Genomic DNA, 22,417 nt, shown 5'->3' on the forward strand with positions numbered 1-22,417 from the left:
CTTGCGCGCTTGAGAAATATGTGAAATGCACATCAGCGAGGTGTTGACAATTCCAGGTCGTGTGTGTTAGAGCGTGTATGGAAACACAGGGAAAACAACATTCACACAACAACCTGCTGGAAACAACAATGAACAGATGCATTATAAATACGAAAAAAAAAAAAAAGAAAGTAAGTTTGTCAGAGCTTCAACAGCTAATCTATTATTTAAAACATTATTATCTCCATGACTTTAATAAAAATCCACCACGGCTGCCTGTCTGGTTAAAGTGTGTAATTTGCTTGAGCTGATCGCTTTCAATGGTTGGTTAGTTGTGAGGGGATCAGCAGCTGCTCAGATACTTTAACCTCATCACACTGCAATGATGGAATGCTGATTGCGTGACTATGAGCCAGTGGCCTGTGTAGCTGTAGCCCTGTATGTGTGTGTGTGTTTGTGTGTGTGTGTGTGTGTGTGTGTGTGTGTGCGCGCATAGGAGATTATTTATAGGGCAAGCAATGGGTCTCACATTTACATTGTAAATCTCAATTAGGCAGCATTATTTGTTTGGCAGCATGTTCAGAGGGAATTTATTCGAGCTGCGGAGTGTAACTCGTAAATTGTTAATAAACTGCAGAGGGGTCCTTTCATACAGCGCTGACCTAAATCCTGATTTTCACCCTTTCATCCTGCTTTAACACTTGTTTAACTAAACATCATTTGAAACAGTGAAAGAGAGACTGCAGGAGTGACTGAAAGACGGAGTGAGGGAGTTAGGGAGTGAGGGACAGAGAGAGGTCTGGGTTGAAATTTTTCATCATTGACTGTATAGGATTGTGTACTCATGGTGTTTAAACACAGCTCTGCGTGAACACATTACAAAGAAAAGTTCAGCTGTTAATTAAAGAGAAACAATTGTGTGTGTGTGTGTGTGTGTGTGTGTGTCTGTGTTTTACACTGCCTTTACTTGTTAGCAACATTAGCCTTGTAGCTCCAGTACGCTAACACACAAGCAGTCTCAGCTGACTGATTTGATGAGATATAGTGTAAATGCATAAATAACGAAAGCTGCTTTGCTTTATGCAACACCTGTTTCAGTTCACACAACCTGAACATCTGCCTCATTCAACACACACACACACACACACACACCGCAAATTTACCCCGACTCACACCTGCATCTCTCTCCCTCCCTCTCTGTCTGTCTGTCTTTCATTGTCTGTCTCTGTCCTGCTGTCTCTGTCTCTATCCATCTGTCTCTCCATGTTGCTGTCATAGTTTCTGCCCATCTCCATCTCTATCAGTCTGTCCGTCTCTCTCTGAACTCCTGTCTCTCTCACCATCCTTCAGGCCATCTCAGTCCTTCTATCCTTCTCTCTCTCCATCCTTCCATTTGTCCCTGTCTTATCTGTCCATCTCTCTCCCGTCATCTGTTCATCCATCCGTCTGTCTTTTTGTCCATCAGTCCCTGTCAGTCCTTCTGTCTCTCTCCACTCATCCATGTCTGTCAATCTCTCCGTCTGTCTGTAGCTCTCTCCCCCTCCACCAGTCTCTCTCTGTGTCTGTCTCTGTTCCTCTGTCTTTCTCGCTATCTGTCTCATGCTACCTGTCTCTTACTGTCTCGTGATCAGTCTGTCTCAGTGTCTCTCCTGCACATCACACACGGGTGTTGAGTATCTGAGTCAGTACGCGTCTCTCTGTGCTCAGTGTGTTGAGTACGCAGTGAGCTTCTGTGTGAGTGTGATGGCGCTCTGCACTGGCGTGTTAGTATTCTCCTCTACTCGAGGCTGCACATGAGGCCGAGTCGCTCCACCATCAGTGTGTGAGCTAAATAAAATATCAGATGTGGAGCAGTGTGTGCACCAGTGAGGCCCGCTCATTAGACTAGATGATGTGGAAGAGGTGTGTGTGTGTGTTTGTGTGTGTGTGTGTGTGTGTGTGTGTGTGTGTGTGTGTGTGTAAGCACGCTGCAGATGTTTCACTGCATGGCTAATTAGCAGATATGGCTTCACGGTGAATGGGATAAAGCTGTAGGATTTAGTATTCATGATGTATACAGAACAGAACAGAGGGATGAGTCCATACAGAGGAAGATAACACACTCACACTGTGGTGTTTATACACACAACAGTGCATGTGAAAACATGAAACGTGTGTGTGTGACACGTGTTTCAACATGACCTCCAACGACCAGTACTGAACGTATGAGAGGAAGTGTGTGTGTGTTAGAGCCATCTGTGTTGTGTTTACATGCATGTGGTTTAACTCCATCAGAGCAACAGGAAATGTTCTCTTCATCTGTCAATCCATTCACCTCCATCTCTCCACCTAACTCTCTCTCTATCCATCCATCTATTCACCTCTCCAACTATCCATCCATCTCTGTACTTCTCCATCTATCTAGCTCCATTTCTCTATCCATTCATTTATCTCCATCTCACTATACCATCCATCTCTCTATATTGATATATGCATTTATATTTGTGGCATTTGGCAGACGCCCTTATCCAGAGCGACATTCAATTATCTCATTTATACAACTGAGCAGTTGAGGGTTAAGGGCCTTGCTCAAGGGCCCGGCAGTGGCAGCTTGGCAGTGCTGGGATTTGAACTCACGACCTTCCGGTCCGATGTCTTGACCACATCCATTTCTTTATACCCATCCATCTATCCACAACACAATTCACTTCTTCATGTTGTGAGCCTATATGACTACCATTATGATACTCATAATTTTTTCGAAACTGTTTTCTCAGTGCACATTCTTTCCCTGGTCAGGAAATGAGCATCATTAAAATTCTGTTCTCCGACCTGTGTATGAACCCAGAGTTTTCCTCCATCATCTCAGCGGGTGATGTATAGACCACTGATTGTTCATCTGCACAATGAGCAATCAGAAGCGTGAGAACTGCAGGAGCATTTTGTCACAGAATCAGAGCATCCGACTAACTGACACCAACTCGCTGTCTCTGTACTCACACTGGCTGGACGTTAATTATGATCTTAAACACAGGTGTGCCAGAGAGCAAACGGGTGTCGAGCATGTCTGTGTGAGTGTGTGTACTGGTGTGTAGGTGGTTCTATGAATGGACTGGAATGCATGTGTAGGTGTATACAGATTCATGCGAGTGTGTGAGAGCAGGCCGACTCGTCGTGTCAATAAATCTGTGCGTGTTTGTGGGATGACGTGCATCAGTTAAAGCTGTACACTCTGTTGCATGATGAGGTTTTAATTCAAAGACAAAGATGTAGAGTGATGATTGGAGGGAAACACACTCCTCACGCACGATGCACACGTTCAATGTTCTCCCGAGACACAGATTATAATATTCGCCAAGAGCCTCAGCACTACACACTCCATCTGATACTCTCTCCTAGTTTTAAAACGCTTCTTCTAGGAGATTATAGTGTACTATAATGTAATGGAACGATTTCTAGGCATTCAGATACTTAAGCAAGGCGTAAAGGAACACTCCAGGGTTCTCTGTAGATCACCACGGACATGAATCGTATTATTTCCCTGTAATGAGAAAAGTTTACTACAAACTCACTTTTAATGGATGTCTAAGTGCTGAATTCCTTCAAGAAAATACACACTGGTGTTGTGTCGTTGTGAGGGTCTGTAGGCGAATGAAACCACTGAAAAGTGTACGGTAACCAGAATTTTAGCGTATTGCTCCAGTGTTGGAAAGTTGGACGAAACACGCACACACTTCACACATGGCTGAAACACACGGAACAACCGGTTCGTCCTCATGTGTCAGACTCACAGACTGGACACTCACTTGATCAGCGATGGTACGTCCCAGCTTGTCCATTCTAGACCCAGCCTCGGCAATCTTCTTAGCAGCGCTGATGACGTCTGATGTGTTCTTCAGTGGCCCTTTCCCCCTGAGAAACACACACACACACACACACACACACACACACACAGTCAGTACATTTCACATCAATCCGCGTCAGTACGCTGTGACTGGTCAGTGTGAGAGTTTGCTGTTGGGTCACATTGGCACTTTTTTCCCTGATCGGTCCTTCTGATTATAGCGCAACATTGCATTCTGGGAGTGCAGAGCTGAGAAAGAGATAAAAATGGAGAGAGTGTTATTAGAGTGAGACACACAGCCAGATGGCAGTCTCCTGAGCAGTCTATTTCACTTCCTGGGGCCACTGCCCAGCTCTGCATATCTGAGTGCTCAGCTCCGCCCACTTCTGCAACATACCCATGAGCTGCCCAATTATCTGCCAGCTCCAATGAAGGAGCAGAGGGCAAAAGTTGGCGAGCGGTGCAACCTGGACTGCTCTCTTCAGGCTCAGATCAAAGTAAAGATTCAATAACAGATGGAAAAGGTTCTTCTATGAAAGTGTTACAAAGCCTTGAAATGATCAGAAGAAGAACACCACCGGACTTAAGAGAAGCCCCGGGTGCACTGAAACACACAGCTCTAATCTTAATTACACCATCTGATCAAACGCTCCCAACTGTATTTTTAAATCATCACAGCTCAATTGCTCTCATTAGGCTGCAGGCTGTTTGGGTCACACTAGCTAATGTACATATTTACTTTTTTAAGCTGACTTCTCTTCTCTCAGTGGGATGAACGACTGGCGTTGAGCTCTGAGCTCTCGGGTATTCAGTGTAATGACTCAGTGCTCTGTAACACATCGCATTCTTCCTTTATGTCCTACAGCATCCCTGTAAATGCCTGTAAAGACTCTGCTGGAATAGCAGTCACCCCTCATCAGCGCTGCATTTCACTGCACAGCCAAACCTCAGGCCCTTATTAACCTCACCGTCCCCCTCACCACTGCAGTTACTGCTCAGGCACCACAGCAAGCTCACTGTCTCCCTCTCTCTCAATTTTTTTCAATTTCAAAGTACTTTATTGGTGTGACTGTTTACACACAATATTGCCAAAGCATCAATATAGGAAAGAAAGGAGAATTTTTAAAAAATAATAAAAAACAAAAAACTCGCAAGGTGCCAGTGCAGGACAAAAGTATAAGGGTTACAATAATTATGTACATCTCGCTCTCTCCCTGTCTGTCTGTCTCTCCCCACATCTGTCTCCCTGACTCACACTCTCCCCAAACCTGTCTGTCTGTCTCCACTTCTGTCTTCTGTCAGCTTTCTCTCTCTTCCTCCTTTCCATTCCATCTCACTCTCTCCCCCGTCTGGTTGACTCACTCTCCATCCGTCCATCCCGCTCTCCCCTCCTGTCATCTGCCTCTCACTCTCTCTGCCTGGGTATCTTTTCATTTGTCCCTCTCTCTCCCTGTCTGGCTGTCTGCTTCACTCTCTCCATCTGTCTCACTCTCTCCATCCTTCCATTTCTCTCTCCTCCTGTCTGTCTCACGCTCTTGGCCTGTCTGTCTGTCTCTCACACTTTCTCCATTTAGCTGTCTAGCAGTCCATCTCTCACTCTCCATCTGTGTCTTTCTCCATACATCTGTCTATTCCTGCCTGTCAACTGGTCTCTCTCCATCTGTCCATCCATCTCTCCAAAAATCTGTCTGTCCCTCACATTGTGAATGACTCTCTGTCCATCTCTCTCCCCATTTTACTGTCTGTCCATCCATCTCTGACTCTCCATCCATCACTCTCTCTCTGTCTGTCTCTCTATGCATCTCTCAGTCTCTCTCCACAGTCCATTGTTCTCTCTCTGACAGTCTCTGTCCCTCACTCTGTGTCTGTCTGTTCGTCCCCTCTCCTTTTGTCTCTCTCCCACCATCTGTCCATCTCTCTCTCCTTCACACCAGCTGTCTGTCAGTCTTTCTCTCTCCAACCATCTGTCTGTCTCTCTCTCTTCTTCCAACTGTCTGTCTCTCACTCCCTGCCCATCTCTCCCTGCCTCTCTCTCCATTTGCCTCTCTCTTTCTGTCTGTCCATTTCCACCCGTCTCTCTCTCTCTCTCTCTCTCTCTCTCTCTCTCTCTCAGTACAGGGCAGGACAGCTACAAGGTGACTGCTACCGCTGCCCACTACAGCTGGCGTATGTATACGTCTATGACAGAGATAACGTGTGTGTGTGTGTGTGTGTGTGTGTGTGCGGGCTCCAGCTCCACACCATAGCAGGCACAGGCAAGTGGCTGTGAATCGTGGGCCACACATGCAGGCGTCATGTTTTATTCATGAACAGGACTGGGATGGAGCAGATGAAATGGTGGTTCTGTCCTGCAGAGCTGTGTGATGACGTTAGGGATATGAGCGCTGATGAATGTGATGTTTAGTCGTCACTTTCAGCTACACTGTGGGATCTGATCGATGCACAAGCTCCTTATTCCTCAATGTGTTCATTTATTTTTCTCCATTCCGCCTCACGCACTACAATTTACATCACTAATGATCTCTTCCATGCAGAGCCAGAGAATGTAACGGACACAAACATGACAACTACATTATGAAGAAAAAGAAAAAGAAAAAAAACACGCACACACACACACACACACACACACACACACACACACACACACAACACCCGTGAACTCTGCTGAAATGCTCTGATGGATGCCGTGCTGTGCTGTAGAATAATACATAACCCGACAAACTATTTTTACGCTGCAATTCCACATGAAGAACAGCTCCTCTGTGGACATTTATTTTATGACAGTGTGTCTTCTTGGTAAATTAACCAACGAAAAAAAAAGAGCTGAAATCAATTTCTCTGCACTGCATTAACCTTCACGCTTCAAGGTCAGGGAAGGGCAATGATTTCACCACGGGCCGTGTTAACACGCCAGGATCTCGCTTTACACATTTATGCAGGTGGCGATCCTCAATCAGTCTCTCTCCCACACACAGACGATTTTACACATTAATGTTCAAGCACTGCTGGCCAAACAGATGTTTTGATCTTTGCTTTCCATTTCTCTGGTTTGTAAATTAATGTTTTTTAACCTCCAGCAAAAGCAATAAAACTATCTGCAGAGAGAGAGAGACACAGAGAGACAGACATTGAGACTGATCAAGTGAGAGAGTGAGACAGAAAGAGAGCGAGAGAGCGAGAGAGAGAGAGAGAGAGAAAGAGAGAAATTTGGATTTGAATCCAGTTCACATGACTTTGCTGCTTTTAAATGATTTTTCCTGCCTAATCCTTTGAGAGTAAGTGTGGATCAAAAGGCCAATCAGCAGTCAGTGTGTGTAGAGAGGTGCATCTGAACAGTTGAGACACTGTGTGTGTGTGTGTGTGTGTGTGTGTGTGTGTGTGTGTGTGGATGTTCACCACTCACGTACACACACACTCCCCACAGCCTAATCCCACAGATAAAATGGACAGACAGCTCTTCTACACTCATTTAACTTGTGCCATATTGGAATTGGATGTCCTGTCCTTACAACGTGTCACTTCAGGTATTGAGGTGGGTGGAGGAAGGAAGAGGCAATAGCGCGCACACACACACACACACACACACACACACACACACACACACACACACACACAGTGGAGTAAGAAAGCAGATGGCAGGGACTCTCTGGTTTGTGAAAGGGTATAAACGTGGGTGACCTCCATGTCCCCTTCCACCATCAGTTCATAACCAAAGCTAGCATGTTAAACTCCCCGTGACGCCCCACACACCCGCTAGAGGGCACCCCGGGTCCAGAGGAACCTCCCCGTAATGAACTGCACCTGTTACTATTTAACCCCTCTCTCTCTCTCTCTCTCTCTCTCTCTCTCTCTCTCTCTCTCTGCTTGGCTGAGTCATCGTCTTTCCTTTCAGAGTGTGACTCTATGTTTTGAAATAAATTTCTACTCAGTGTCTGTGTTCTGATTTACACTCACGTGATGACGCGTGTAAACGCATCTGTTGAGAAAAAGGAGGAGTTTTACACAGGTGCAGACGTGCACACCTTCGGAAACTACGTGTTGGACAAGAGTCAATCATCGAACCAAACCACTTGCACTAAAAAAAAAAAAAAAAAACCTGCAGTAACATAAGAAAAATGCTGAACTCTGATTGGTCAGAAGGAGTTGCTTAGTTTCATATAACAGGAGTTCATGTTATATTAATGCGCTCGTTCTAATGTGTTTCTATAGTAACAGCTCATTCAAGGGACTCTGAGAGGCTGGTGAGGGAGCTGTCTTGTTTCGTGGACATTCCACAACATTAAACGTAACTATAAACAGATAAAAAGTATGATGTGCAGTTCTTTAATAAACAGATGTTTGTAACAACTGGCAAACTGCAGTGGTACAAGAGGAATAAAACTTCAGGATGTACTTTTTTTTAACAGTAACTCTGCTTCATTGTTGATTTTCCTGTAACAGCCTGACCCCAAGCGCTTTATTCCTTTTACATACGCAAGCTATCTTCATAACTCTTGTAGAGAGAAGAATTGGAGGAAGATCTTGGTATAATACAGTCACAAGTTGTTTATCAACTAAACAACTAACAAAACTCTATCAGTTTATCAGAACTTTGCTTCTGTAACCATTCTTTCTGCTAAATGTGAAACTACAGCCTGTCGTTTCTTGCTTTCTACTTGAAATACTCGCGAGGCAAATAAGTATAAATCAGCCTTATATCTGTTTTATTTTGCTTCACCACTGTGCCACATGCTCTGAGATTGTAGACTTTGAGACACTAATTTCTAAAATGCTCTAGCTCCTGCCACTCGTAAGCAACCCAGAATCGCTGCTTTGAGCAATGGAAAGCTGAAAGGGCGAGGCCACTCCCTAGACACCTGAGACTAGATGAGTATCAGGATCTCTCTCTCACTTTGAGTGTGTATAAGAAGAAACGAAAAACACTGCAATAATGCAGGAATAAATGAGCGGCTGGGAGAAACTAGAGCTCACTGTTCTGCACCGAGAGGTCAAAATCCCTTTAGGGATAAATGAAGCGTGTGGTTCAGTTTAAATTAGACCTCACCCACTGATGAGCGCTGCTGGAAATGAGAGGGAGAGAAATGTGAGACATTTCATTAGGCTGGTTTCTGGTTTGTGAAAAGGTCACAATTAAATAGCAGCACACAGGTTCGATTGTGAGTACACACACACACACACACACACACACACACACACACACACACACACACAAACACACACCTACGTAAAGAAATATAAATAAGCGCGGCCTTAACATGGGATAACAGAGGTGAGTGCTGTGAGAGGAAAAAGGTAAACTTACCTTTAAACGTACAAACAAGAGACGTGGCCTGTTCAGCTTGTTTTAAATAAGTAATAAAACTAAAAAATAAAATATATATAATAATAAAATAAATAATAATAAAAAGTAAAGGGTGCTCTTTTATATGGATTTCAACTGCCTCCTGGAGAACAACACATTCAGGACTTTCTGTCCTTGTCCTAGCACAGCCACGCCTCTGCAGACGGCTTAGGGCTGTGATTGGACGGTGATTGTATTTCAGTGCAGCACGACTTCTACACAGTGATGGAAATGAAACACAATGCAACAGGGAATTATGCCGAGTTCGAATTTACGCATAGGTCGGAAATCGAAACTTGGAATTACGTAATTTTCGAACTCCTGGATTGGGGAGACTTTCCCAACTTTCCGAGTAGGAAGTCCAAAATGAGGACTTTTTGTTTTTTCCTAGTGTTTTATTTGAGGTTTAGTCAAACGTAGCATAACATTCTCTTCGGACCAAAGTCAGCAATCAGCTGCTCTTTCACTGAAGAGATTGAAGTGACATAAGAGAGACACGAAGGTTTTAGTTTTCAGTGTAGTGTGTTGTCCTCGTGTCGAATTTTACCAGCAGTGTATTTCATGTCTTTCATGATTTCCCACCTCAAAAAGTGTGATTGCTTTTCTATCTGGTAGGGAACTGGGAGTATTTAAGAAGCGTAGTGTTGTGTGTGTGTGTGTGTGTGTGTGTGTGTTTGTGTGTGTGTTGGTGTACTGACCTGGTGAAGTCCGTCATCTCCATCATGATCATGCACATCTGCTTGGCCAGAACAATGATGTCATTGCCACTGTCGTCCCACTTGGAGACCTCGGCGTCCAGTTTGCTCTTCTCCTCCTGGAAGCTGGCCACCTGCTCTGCGATTTTCGCCTTCTGCTCCTGAGGCAGCTGAGCCATGATGGCCTGCAGTCACACACACACACAAACACACACAATGAGACAGCATAGAGGCAGCATGCAAATTCACACTATAATCATCTCTCTCTATCTCGTTCTCTCTCATTGTTCATTCCCTCTAAATGACAGAGAGAGAGAGAGAGATTCATAGGCAGATAGAGACACAGGACAGCGAGATAACACAGATAGACCGAGAGTTGGACAGACAGACAGATGAGAGAGCCACAGACAGTTACATAGATAAATAAGTAGATATCTATAGATAGATATAGACATAGACTGAGACACATTAAGAAAGATAAACAGATAGACATATAGACATAATACAGACAGTCAGACAGACAGACAGACAAAGATAGTTTGATGGACAGTTAGACATACAAAAAGAGAGGGACAGATAGCTAGATAGACAGACAGAAAAAGAGACAGACAGACTAAGTTAGAGAGATAAGGCAGACAGAGAGATAGACAGACAAAGGCAGACAGACAAAGATGGAAAGAAAGAGACAGAAAGAAAGAGACAGAAAGAAAGAGACAGACAGTTAAATAGACAGACAGATTGACAGAAGGAGACAGTTAGAGAGACAGAAGGACACAGACAGACAGTTAAATAGACAGAAAGACAGAGTTAGACAGGCAGAAGGAGACAGACAGTTAAATAGGCAGACAGTTAGATAGACAGAAAGAGAAAAACAGTTAAAGAGACAGACAGACAGCTTGCACAGCTGCACAGCAGAAATGACAAACCCATAGTCAGATTTGTAAATCTGCTACTGAACCCAAGTATTTAAGACTACAATCCTAATCTTCTGAACTAAAAGTGTTCCACATTTACACAGTGGAGTATGGACTTGATTCCTCTAGTCGCGTTCTCTTCCGATCGTTCAGAGAGGAAATGAAGTGCACATTACATCCTCATCCCTGTACATGTGTTTGCATCATTTTCTCTCCTGTGCTCTCTCAGCATCAATCCAGTCTGGGTACTGCACTTGGGTCAAGTTATTTCTGGATGATGAAAGAAAAATAATCACAACTCCCTGGCTAAGGGATTCATCTCAACATGTAAGAGGTTGAACGGATGTCTTTCGCACTCACTTTTATTTTCCTCCTGTGCACTCTGGGGCATTTTGTAGAGATAAACAGATTGGATCGTTTATTTTCAGCCTCATAATAAGACACAGAAATGCGTTCATTACTGTTTAAATGAAGCTGAGATGAATATAAAGGGTGGGATACACCAGGCACTTTCGACCGCCGTCTGACTCGAGATGGTAATATCAGTTTCAAATTTGCTTTCCACTGTGCGAAATAATGAAGCATTAAACTAGTGCTAGTGTCGGCTAACCGGGACTAAATTAGCAACATCTTCTAGAAAATGACAATGGACACAAACTAAAGGCCCATGTAATAGTGTTTTCTCCGAATTTTGCTATCAGACGCTTTTTAGAGAGTCCAGGAAACGAAATTCAATTAAATTTTCTTTGTATAATGGTTTTAACAATAGACACTGGCACAAAGAAGTCTTACAGAAATCCAGGTGTAGATTTCGATCATTAATGAACAAGCCAGAGGAGACATGAGAAAGAAACCTCAACTCAAAAAGGAACTTGTGTTCTTCTGGGTGACGCCAGATAGTGGGGTGATAAAACTGTTACACACGTAAAAATGTGTAGAAGAGTAAAGACAAACAGTAAGGAGTGTGTTTACAGAAGGGTCGGGGTGAGCAGACTGTGAATCCTGGGATGAGGACAGGACAGTGTTTATGATTACAGCAGCAGCTGGAATGACGCCAGCATGAGTTTAGAGAACCCAAACCTCAACGCTGTAATGGAGAGTCAGAGATCAGGTACATTTTGAGACTATGAGCTGCTCTTCTGCCACACAGGGGAAGCAGAAAAAAAAAAAAAAAGAAAAGTGCGTTTCAGTTCCACTGACTCACTCGAGCAAACAAAATGTGATGCTTTTAGACCAAGACGTTGTGAATGGGAGCCAAACTGAATCTGACTCCATTTCCTGTATATCTGCAGCACACAAATCATCATTAGGGAGTGAAATGTGTTCAAAAATAAGAGGGGGGGAAAAGAGAATCTGCACTAACAAGGTCCCCAAGTACTGCTGGAATGAGAGAGAGAGAGAGAGAGAGAGAGAGAGAGAGAGAGATGTAACCATGCCTATCACCTTACTGCACACCTTAACGCACCATACAAGACAGAATACATTCAAAATAACTCAGAAACCTCTCGTTACTCTATTCATGTCATACTGCATTTTTATTACCAAGGCAACAGAGAGGAATGTGTGGAGACCAGAGAGAGAAATCTGAGAAAAGAAGAGGTTTTTTTTTCTGTTTTCTGGGATGTTTGTGGAAGTAGAGGCAACATTAAACAGAAAAAGAGAAAGCGAGATCATTGCAGAATCTCAAAGCCCTGCTCTTCACCTGCTTAAAGCGCTCCTGAATTCAAAATGAGCGTTTCGGAGCGTTTTTGTACCCATTTATTAGTGTTACACAAGACGTGTATATTTTACATATAAACATTATATGCAAAAAATTAACACATTTAAAAAATTTAATCGTTTCAGATATTTGTGCTTTAATACTGAATTCGTCATTTCTGGGAAAACATCTTTTCATGTACCAGACTGTCCAATTAAAAGCTCTCTATAATGCTGATGGCCCGCCCCCCAGGGGCGTGTCTTTCTCTTCCGTAGCAGCTCGTTAGCAGCAGCCATGGTTCATCACTGTGTTTTTGTACACTATTCCATTTTCCCACCATCGGTTATTGGAGAATAAATGTTATTTGTCTGAAAGAGGGTGGAGTTTGTGCGACTTTTCAGAAGAGCGTTTTACCAACGTAGGGCTGTTCAGTGCCAGAATGTCGTGACCTCAGGCTGATGGAGAACGTGACTCTGTCTTAATACACTGTCAGACCTGCTCTATCAGTAAGAGTCTGAAATATTGTAGCCAGATGCGTCCCGGTGACGACCCCGAGTCTCTCGGTCACTATTAGCGCTGCTGACGGTCCACCTCATGTTCAAATGCACGTCATAAGACATGACACATGACATCTCATCGTCTGGGAGTGTGGGTGAAGGCGGCGGTGAGAAATTCGTTAAACTCTTCGCTGATCCATATTTAGCTAGTTCACTAAGCTACGGTCACATTTGTTTAGAACGATGTTGTGTAAATCAGTGAAGCACTTCAACAACTCTGACTTCCTGTTTCAAAAGGAAATGCGGGAACGTATGCAATAAAATCACAGCACTCAAGACATTTAATGTGCACTTTGAACTTAGAGAGTGTCTGTGGAAAAGCCATGTAGAGATTTACGAGCGTCTTTATAATCCTCCTTTTTTGGAACATTTTCTCTTTTTACCGTTTGACTGATTTCCTCTGACAGAATGACTGAAATATGGAGTGATAAGGTTGAATATTTCAGCAGCGTTTTACTGACCTACAGGAATAGCTGACATTTAAAGTCATGACTGAGACCTCATTTACGCAGCTGTCACTCAAGTCGATCGTGCAACAGTATTGCGTTGAGCAAACTGCTAGCTAAAAGTCAGTGTAGCCCTAAACTGGGGCGTTCTGGTTGTTGGTTGTGCCGGTTATCCGAATCTTACCCGGGCGCTCTGTCCAGCGATGAGCTGATCATCCTCCGTCTGCACACTGGTCCTGCTGCGAGAGTCGAAGTCCTCGGTCTCGAAGTCAGAGTCATCCAGCTCCTCAGGAGTCTGAAAAAGAAAAGAAGAGATGAAGTGTTAGTGCACCGACCCAGTCCAAGAATCCAGAATTGTTTACACCGACACTGTAATCAACCAAATCGGGGAAGAAGAGGAGAAGAAGAAGAAGAAAAAAAAAAAAAAAAAAAAAAAAAAAAAGGAAAGCGACAATTATTAGCATCTGCGCTGCCTATAAGGTGAATCAGGATGAAATGTTCGCGGAAAATGGGTGGAGCTGAGCAGCTCTGTTCTGGATGGAGGCGGGGCTTATTTTCAGATCAGAAAAAACGCAAATGGAAAAAACTACCCAAAGCCTATTAGTATTATTATTATTTTAACTGTAGTTCCTAGTTAAAGTAGTAGTTACTACTTTATTTTCTACTTATTTAATCAGTTTATTTTCTTATTGATGTAGTTTTCTTATTTATTTGCTTATTTGGTTATTGCTTATGTGTTCATTTATTATTTGCTTATATATTTATGTTATTACTACTTTTACTATTATTTATCATTATTTATTATTATTATTATTATTATTATTAAACTATAGTTACTAGTATATTTACTACTACTACTATTTTTACTATTATTATTATTATTATTATTATTATTATTATCATCATCATCATCTGCTGTAATTTGCATTTTTTTTTTATAGTTGCGTAAACGAGTAGTCCAAACTACTCATCAACCCATCAGAGACCTGTAGGGCTGGTTTGAAGTGCTGTCACCTCATTTCTTCACCCATCCTCCCTTTTCCTCCTCCTGCCTCTCTCTCTCTCTCTCTCTCTCTCTCTCTCTCTCGCTCGGTCTGAATGCCAAGTGAACATGTCATAACTGCACTGCTCTATTAGCATGCAATCACGAGCAGAGCTAGAGTTTACTCAGAGTGCACGAGGAAATGGTGGAAAAATCCCTCACTGACAGAGAGGTGGACTTGTAATGGCAGAGGAGAGACAGCCGGATGAAGACTGACTGTGTTTAATCCACTGTACAGTCCGCTCAGTAGGAGAATCTAACGGACCGCACTGAGTGTGTAGAGAGACACAGAGTGCAGCACTGAACACGGGATGAGTCTCTACTGAGCCTGCTATATCTGATATCAGACTAATCCTGTTCTGTACCAAGCTAACATGCTATTATAACATCACTGTTCATCTTAAACAAGGACTTTTATTTACATGATACTGTTACTAGGCTTTTTTTTTTTTTTTAACATGGTGTATTTAATTAGTATACAATTCAATTACACTTCTCTTATTTTAAACAATCTTATTCTGCACATTTATCTATCTTTTGCACATTCCTATGTACTTATGCAATTATTTGCTTATTTATTTATTTGCTTTATTTGCTGTATATATTATTTACTTGTAATTGTATATTATGTATTTACTTCTGCAATTAGTTTTATTTATTCATTTTAATTGCTTAATATTTGCTTATGTAATTATTTGCTTTTGTAATAATATATCATTGCATTTTTATTTGCTATTTATTGATTTAATGTTCAATTTATTTTCTTTTTTCATTTTATTTTCATTATATTTGTTTTATTTTCTACTTATTTAATCAGTTTATTTTCTTATTGATGTAGTTTTCTTATTTATTTGCTTATTGCTTATGTGTTCATTTATTATTTGCTTATATATTTATGTTGATTATTTACTTATTATTTAGCTGCTCATCTATTCATTTCCTTATTATGTTGGTTGGAAAATATGAATGAATTGATTTTAGTTTATTCCAATAAAAACTAAGCTGTGGTTTTGTGTAAGTCTTGTAAGAAGGCAGAATGTATCAGTGGACAGTTTGATCAGTTTAAGTAAAGTAATTTTAGACAGCTATCTTAAGAGTTTCGAATAAAAACCTCTCATTTTAAAGGCTTGTTACAAGCAGATTGTCGAGGATCAGGAAAGAGAAAGTGGAAATGGTGTAAATACTGCTGTAAATACTGTAATTTACATGCCGTCTTGTCCAAGAGGTGCTGGAAAGTAATCTAACACACAATCCCTGATGGAATAAAGGTGTGTGGAGAGGAGCTCGGGGAGGAAGCGGAGTTATCCGTTAAACAGATATAATAGAAGAGAGAGAACAGCAGCACTACTTTGTGCCTGTTATAAATGATCCTGTGAGCGACTGAATTATTTCTTCTCGGTTCAGTGCGAATGCATCATCTCAGCTAACCGGAGCTGGACTGGACTTCGGTTTGAGAAATCTGTGCAACAAATGCAGAGAGACAGGCGGGACTGCCAGGGTTCCACTTTACACAGGTTACAGACTCATCTCGACACAAATCTCTCACACGCACATACACACACACAAACACTTGTCTGTTCAGATAGAGGAGCTGCAGGGATAAAAATGACCGCTGGTGCTGCTCCACTGAAGGGGCCGTTAGTCCTGTTGATGGACCTCCAAATCACGGACCATGATGCATTTGAGCATGGAAGAGGTATTGCCTCTGGGTGATGGAGGAGGTCAGCTTGAGGGGACTCGAGAACCTAAGTAAACTTCAGGAAAAATCCTCCCGGAATGACTTACAAATTCATTTTATAATTAATGTTATCTTCAACAGCATTTTAACAGCATCCAAGATTTATTTTGCAATGAAGTTCTGAGTTGACTTTTTTAAGTTTAAAAAGATTTCACCCTCTCTTCATCTCTACCTAAAGAGAGTGATGTGGTGGCGCTTTAGTCCTCTACTCTGACCGGCTCTCTCACCTCCTCATCTGTCTGCTCAAACAGATCCACTTCCAAAGCTTCAACTTTCAGGCTAACACCACCGTCAACACCATCTCATAGATCGCTAACTAGCTGAGTGGAGTCCACGCCGTAACGAGTAATTGCATCGTATTGCTGCACTGCGTTCTGGGACTTTGAGTCTAACGTTTAAATTAACGTCACTATTTCTATGCAGGATGTCTTTAGTTTAAGAGCTTTAGTCTTCAAGAGCTAACAGTGAAAGCTGATTGGTATCCATTAGGTTTGAGATTAATAAGAGAAAAAAAATATCATCATAGAAATGCACAAGTCTTCGTTTGAACTATCAGCAAAGCTCTCAAAACAAGTACCTCATATTTGATCTGACATCATAATAAAGGCCAATTCATGAAACCATTTTGAGACCAGCCGGTTATTGTGGCAGTGAAACCCAGTGGAAATGGCGGCCTCTGGGCAGATCTCCAGTAAGAGGAGAACCATGGTGGGTCTGCAGCCTGCCTCAGGGCCTCGCCTTCACTATTTAATCAATGTGGACAACCACAGGGCAACGGGTTAGAGAGGAACTCCAATAAGGAGCTACAGTACAGTTCCCTGCACACTCTCTAGATAATAACACAAAGTGCTAATTAAGACCCCATTCCTGAAATCAATTACTTATTATAATGCAAAAACAGCATAATTGTTCCCTCTCTCTCTAATCCTGTGCTTTATGAAACTCAAGGCTTCTGTACATTATTAATGAGAGCGCTGGTACTGCTCAGGTGGGTAATTTATCCTGAAATGAACCAGCAGATAATGTGAGGCTCCATCCATTTCACAAATAAAGTAATGTATGGGGAAGACAGTCAGGTGGGTTTTAACTGTCTATTAGTAACAACCCTGAGCTGCTTACGTACTATGTATGCGTAAATTTGACATTTTCTTAGCCAACAGAGACACTCGGCTCGGCCATGAATGCATGAGGGTGAAAATGATATATTTCCATGTTCCTAGTTTCGCTTCTGAGGTAACTGAACGCTTCATGAAGTGACGGCGGCTGTAGGGACTGCCATCATCACTTAATGCTGCACTCAACTTTCATGTGCTGGACTCGGGGTTGAGGAGACCGTCCCGAGTTTCTGAGTAACAATTCCAAGTTGAGGAGGCGTTTTCACTGTTTTTTCCTCATCGAAAATCTCTCCAATCTTTGATCAAAGCCTAGGATGTTCTCCCACAAATCCCACTGATATTTTAAAAACAGCTCCAAAATGTCATCAGTGCAAACCACACTCTTTCCTAATACTGCGTCTTCTGTGCACACAAGCTCTCCTGATCATTTCCCGGGACTTGTGCTTGTCCCTCTTCTCAGGACTTCAATTCAGGTTTGTGTTTAGGCTTAACGTGCTGCTGAACTCCTCCATTACAGTGCATGTGAGAGAGGCTACGGGATCAGGGCAGGGGGTGAGAATGGTAACGTGAACATCAGCTCTTCTATGAAAATCCTTCTTCATCACTTCCTTGTTGTGCTCCAACATCCGAGACAAGGATGTGCTGTACATTTAAACTCGGCCAATTAACAGAAAGGAACTTTCTATCCTGAGCTAAACTACACTAAAAGGCCGGCATTTCTTTCACAATTTACAGAGAACTCGTACAGAAAGAAAAACTAAACAAGTTTTAACCTCACTGCTTCTTCATGCCGTGATTTATCATCACGTGAGGAATAAAATACGACGTTGTGCTGTAAGATTAAAGCTTGTTAATTGAGTCATTTTCTTTCTAAAAATTTTTTTATGTAATCATAAACTAATAATAATCCAAAAAACACTTCATACTTAATTAAAAACTGTAACTGTAGGCAAATTGCTGTGGTATAAGAGGGATAAACCATAGTGAGGCTGTTATGGGGGGAATCAACAATGGGATAGTGTGATGCAACGTAGAGGGCCGTTACCACCTCAGAGTAGATAATTTTCCTATAACAGTAAGCCCTGAAGTGTTTTATTCCTCCTACACAACAGCAACCCTTTTATTAAAAAACTACACAGAGTACATCTTATCCTTTTATAGTTACATTAGTCTGCCTCACTGATCAGGCTTTAACCTCGCGTTGTAAGGCGCTGCATTTTAGTTTTCCCTTAATGACAGTCTGGAAACCCAGAGTGCTCATTATGTGAGCAGGAGCTCATGCCTGAGTTGAAAAAAAGCTTGAACATGCACACAGCTGTGTGTTTGAAGTTTAATGTGAGAGAGAGACTACAGCTACTTTAACAATCACAATGTATGCAGAGAATACCTGCTCAATTAACATGTCACACTTGCCTGAAATGTTGATCATTAGTTAGTGATAGCGCTACCTGCACCAGCACCACTGTGATGTACTTCTGCATATACGATACACAACACAGCACTGATGGGAACGCTATGTTTTCCGATCTAACGCAGCGGATCACACGTAATTGGACTAAACAAGCAAAGCAGCTAAAAGTAAAGGAATGAAGATAAACACAAACACCTCATCTCTCTCTCTTTATAGAACTCTAATGCTAGATATGATCAGGATGGTGTTTAACGTGTTTACTGTTAACGCATTTAATAATATTAAGACTACTCATTAAAACCAAATGTTCTGATAACGAATATATATAATTATTCTATAATGAGTTGTTTACATAAACAACAACAAAAAAACTCAAAAAGGAAATAAATACATCAAGTGGAAATAGGTATTTGGACACTTTTGTTTTTGTTACTGAATATCCTTCCAGTGTATTTGGATCCATTATGCTACTTCACGCACAAAGTGTACTTATAAATATAAGTACAAAGAAAATATAAGTTCAAATTGCACCATATTGGTCCAAGACAGCTCTGATCTGTCTAAATGCTTTCAGACACACATCTCTGTGCATCTTGTTAAGCAGAGGGGTTTTGTGTGAGGAGTAGGAAGAACGATGAACATGTAACTGTTGTTCCTGCTGCTTTCAGGTCGGCCTGCAACTCTTTTCAAGTGACTTCTGGCTTCTCTCTTACCTTCCCTATCACTGCTCTGAGAGCATGGTGTGAAATCATGCATGGTGCACCTGCCCGGGGGGAAACTAGCTGTAGCTCCATGAACTTTCCCCCTGCATGTTATCAAAACAGTTGCACTGACAGGGATGTTTAAGGACTTTGCTACAGCACTGTAGCTTTTTCCATTCGAGTGTTGTTTAATAATCTTGTCACTGAGAACTTCAGGAAGCTCTTTCACCTTCATCATGATCGCTACTTCCATAAAATCTTCCCAACCAATGACGTCTTTTATGATGACACCAGGTGCAATCGGCATAAGGCCATTTTTTTGGCAGCTTTTACCTAACCTTTACAAATATTTATTTCTATTATAGTATCTGAATGTTTTTCCCTGTTAAATTTTTTTTTTTTGGAAAACATTTTTGTTTATACTTCTGAATACATACTTTTTGTTCATAATTATAAGTACAAAAGACATCATGCATGTAAATTAGCAATGCATATATGCACTGGATGTACATTTAATAATTAGTAATTACTGTTAAATTAGTAAAAGTCAAGCTGTAATTTATTTACTATGAATCAGAGCTACTGAAGGTGTTTCATAAGACATCCATATTTCTCCTGAAATATCCCTTTTAGACTCAGAGCAATGCCACTGCTTGTCAGTCATGTTATCTTTTAAAAGTGTACAGAATTTATCATTAGTTTTAATTTAGAAGTCACCTCAAAGGGTGTTAGCGCCTCAAAAGGTATTCAAGGTTTAAAAAAAAATTGTCACATTAATTTGCCTCATTAAAATACTGAAATGTTACTCTCTCATCCCAGTGCCTGTTTACACTTTCAATATTTCAGTGTTTATTATTTTCAGAGCTGCATCTGAATATTTTATCTCTTTAGCTGACTGGCTTGCTGAATTTTTAATTTTCTGAAATTTCTTAGTTTTAATTCAAAGCTGTAAAATGAATTTAACTTACAATACAACCAGAGCTCTAACTAAAACTGAACACATGAGATGAGGAGTTATAATTAGCTACGCTTTGAATTCAGAGAACTGAACAAAAGTTAGATTTATAAAAGCTTGCATTTGTAGTTGTATTCCTCTGCCTCTTTAAAGCTAGTACAGAAACTGCTGCGATATGGAGGAAGCAGGATGAAGTGTGTGTTTACCCGGATCATGAGCACGGCCTTCCTGATGTCCCTCACGCCGTCATACACAAGACGGGACGCGTCGATGAACTCGTTCTCGTCCACTGGCTGAGAATTCGCGCTCAGAGCCTCGACTGCGGCTTCCACTTGCTCGGTGAAACGTGGCATCACTGCATGCGCACACACACACAAAACAAAACAAGTGGACATTAGCAGAGTGCTAAAAGCACAAAGACATTAGCAGACATTATACTACATTGCTGTAGCATTCTTGATTCTGATTCTCTGACATTAGTGCACATGAACAGATTAAATAAAAAAAAAAAAGTGTCTAATTGCTGATATGGTGTGGTAACATTTAAGGAAGGAGTCTCCAGTGTCAGTGCTTTGTAACAGTCTGAGTAAAGCTATTTTAAAACTAAGTTTTCATGACAGAGGCTATATGCTTTATAGAGCAATTTATCAGTAATAACTATGATAAAACATTAACAAATATTATATTACTAAAATAAAAGTTGACTAACAGCCCCATATGTCGTACATCGATCCGTTTCCTTGTCATTTTCATTGGCAAAGCAATTTTTATTTAACTTTAGCAATTTAAGATATTTAGTCGTGTCTGTTTTTCCCCAAATTTCCACACGAGAGCGGAGGTTACACTTTGTGGTTCCTGTCTAACATGACAAGTCGCATCTTATTAACTCCAAGAGAGAGAACAAAAGAGAGGCTGGAGAGGGAACGACTGTTTAAGTGATGACAGGAACTAACTTGCTTTGTGGACGTTCCACAACATTAACTGTAAATGGGTAAAAGGTATAACATGTATGATATGTTAATGTTGGCAAACTGCTGTGGTATAAGAGGAATAAAACACTGTCATTCTGTTCTAGGAAAATAATCAACATCAGGGTGCTAACAGTGACTCCAGTTCATCACACCACCCAGTCACTGATTATCTGTCTCCAGCAGCACACCCCCAAGAGCGTGTGATCAAGTTTAATTCAAATGACTCAATTCAACACGAATAATTACAAGCTGATTAAGAAAGCATTACAGCAGAAGGTGTGTGGAAAAGCAGGTCTAGGTTTGGCTTAAAGAAGGCGAGTTTTATTCATGCTGTGTGAATTGGCTGCAGTGAGACGGCTCTAACACGGCCCTGTGATTTACTGAGGGTCGGCTGGCTGCTGGAGTTTAATGAGCACTCGGGGCGAACTTTTAATCAGTTACCTCTTACAGCCAGGAAGAGCAGAAGCAAAGAGTCTTAAAGTCACATTTAACCTTCGTCAGAATCTGCAACTAAAGCGGCAGGTAAAAATAGAGACAATGGCGAATTCTGTTTTATAAAGATCAGACAAACGCACTCAAAGAAATTACAGTGATATGTTTTTGTCTGGAACTCCCAACTTAAGTGGTGTTTAAGTTGAGATGCCTTTAACGCTTTAATAGTACACACTCACAAACAGCACTGACTATAGGGAGCTAAAATCCTCACAGTACTTCATTGATTTAATATGAAACAGAAGTCATTTTCCTTCTTTAATCCCTTTCTGATGTTCCTACTGAGGTTCAGGTCGCAGGAAACACACGACTCCATATGTTTCTGTGGGTTTCTACAATATGGCTCTCAGCCAGTTACTGGAGCACAGGGCCAAACAAGTCAGTTCTCTTCGATTTTGATGTTTAGTGGTAAAGTGGACAAACACATTGCCTCCTTAATAAATAAACTGGACTTATAAAAACCAAGTCTTGCCATTTCATCATCTACTGCATTTGCCTTAAATATAATTTGGGGAGAGTGAGACTGAGGCACGTTGGG

The 22,417-nt window shown here is 41.5% G+C and overlaps 1 protein-coding gene across 1 annotated transcript in view; it reads right to left on the reverse strand.

Moving 5' to 3' along the window:
- Window positions 1-22,417, reverse strand: part of ctnna1 (catenin (cadherin-associated protein), alpha 1) — a 128,103-nt gene that overhangs the window by 14,129 nt on the left and 91,557 nt on the right. Inside the window, exons 13-16 of the mRNA XM_053237137.1 lie at window positions 20,623-20,771; window positions 13,639-13,749; window positions 9,842-10,023; window positions 3,765-3,870 (exon numbers count right to left, since the gene is read on the reverse strand). Coding sequence (XP_053093112.1) covers window positions 3,765-3,870; window positions 9,842-10,023; window positions 13,639-13,749; window positions 20,623-20,771 — 548 coding nt within the window. The remainder of the gene's footprint in view (window positions 1-3,764; window positions 3,871-9,841; window positions 10,024-13,638; window positions 13,750-20,622; window positions 20,772-22,417) is intronic.

The sequence above is a fragment of the Pangasianodon hypophthalmus genome, chromosome 9 (assembly GCF_027358585.1).
Source record: "Pangasianodon hypophthalmus isolate fPanHyp1 chromosome 9, fPanHyp1.pri, whole genome shotgun sequence".
NCBI classification, from domain to species: Eukaryota; Metazoa; Chordata; class Actinopteri; order Siluriformes; family Pangasiidae; genus Pangasianodon; species Pangasianodon hypophthalmus.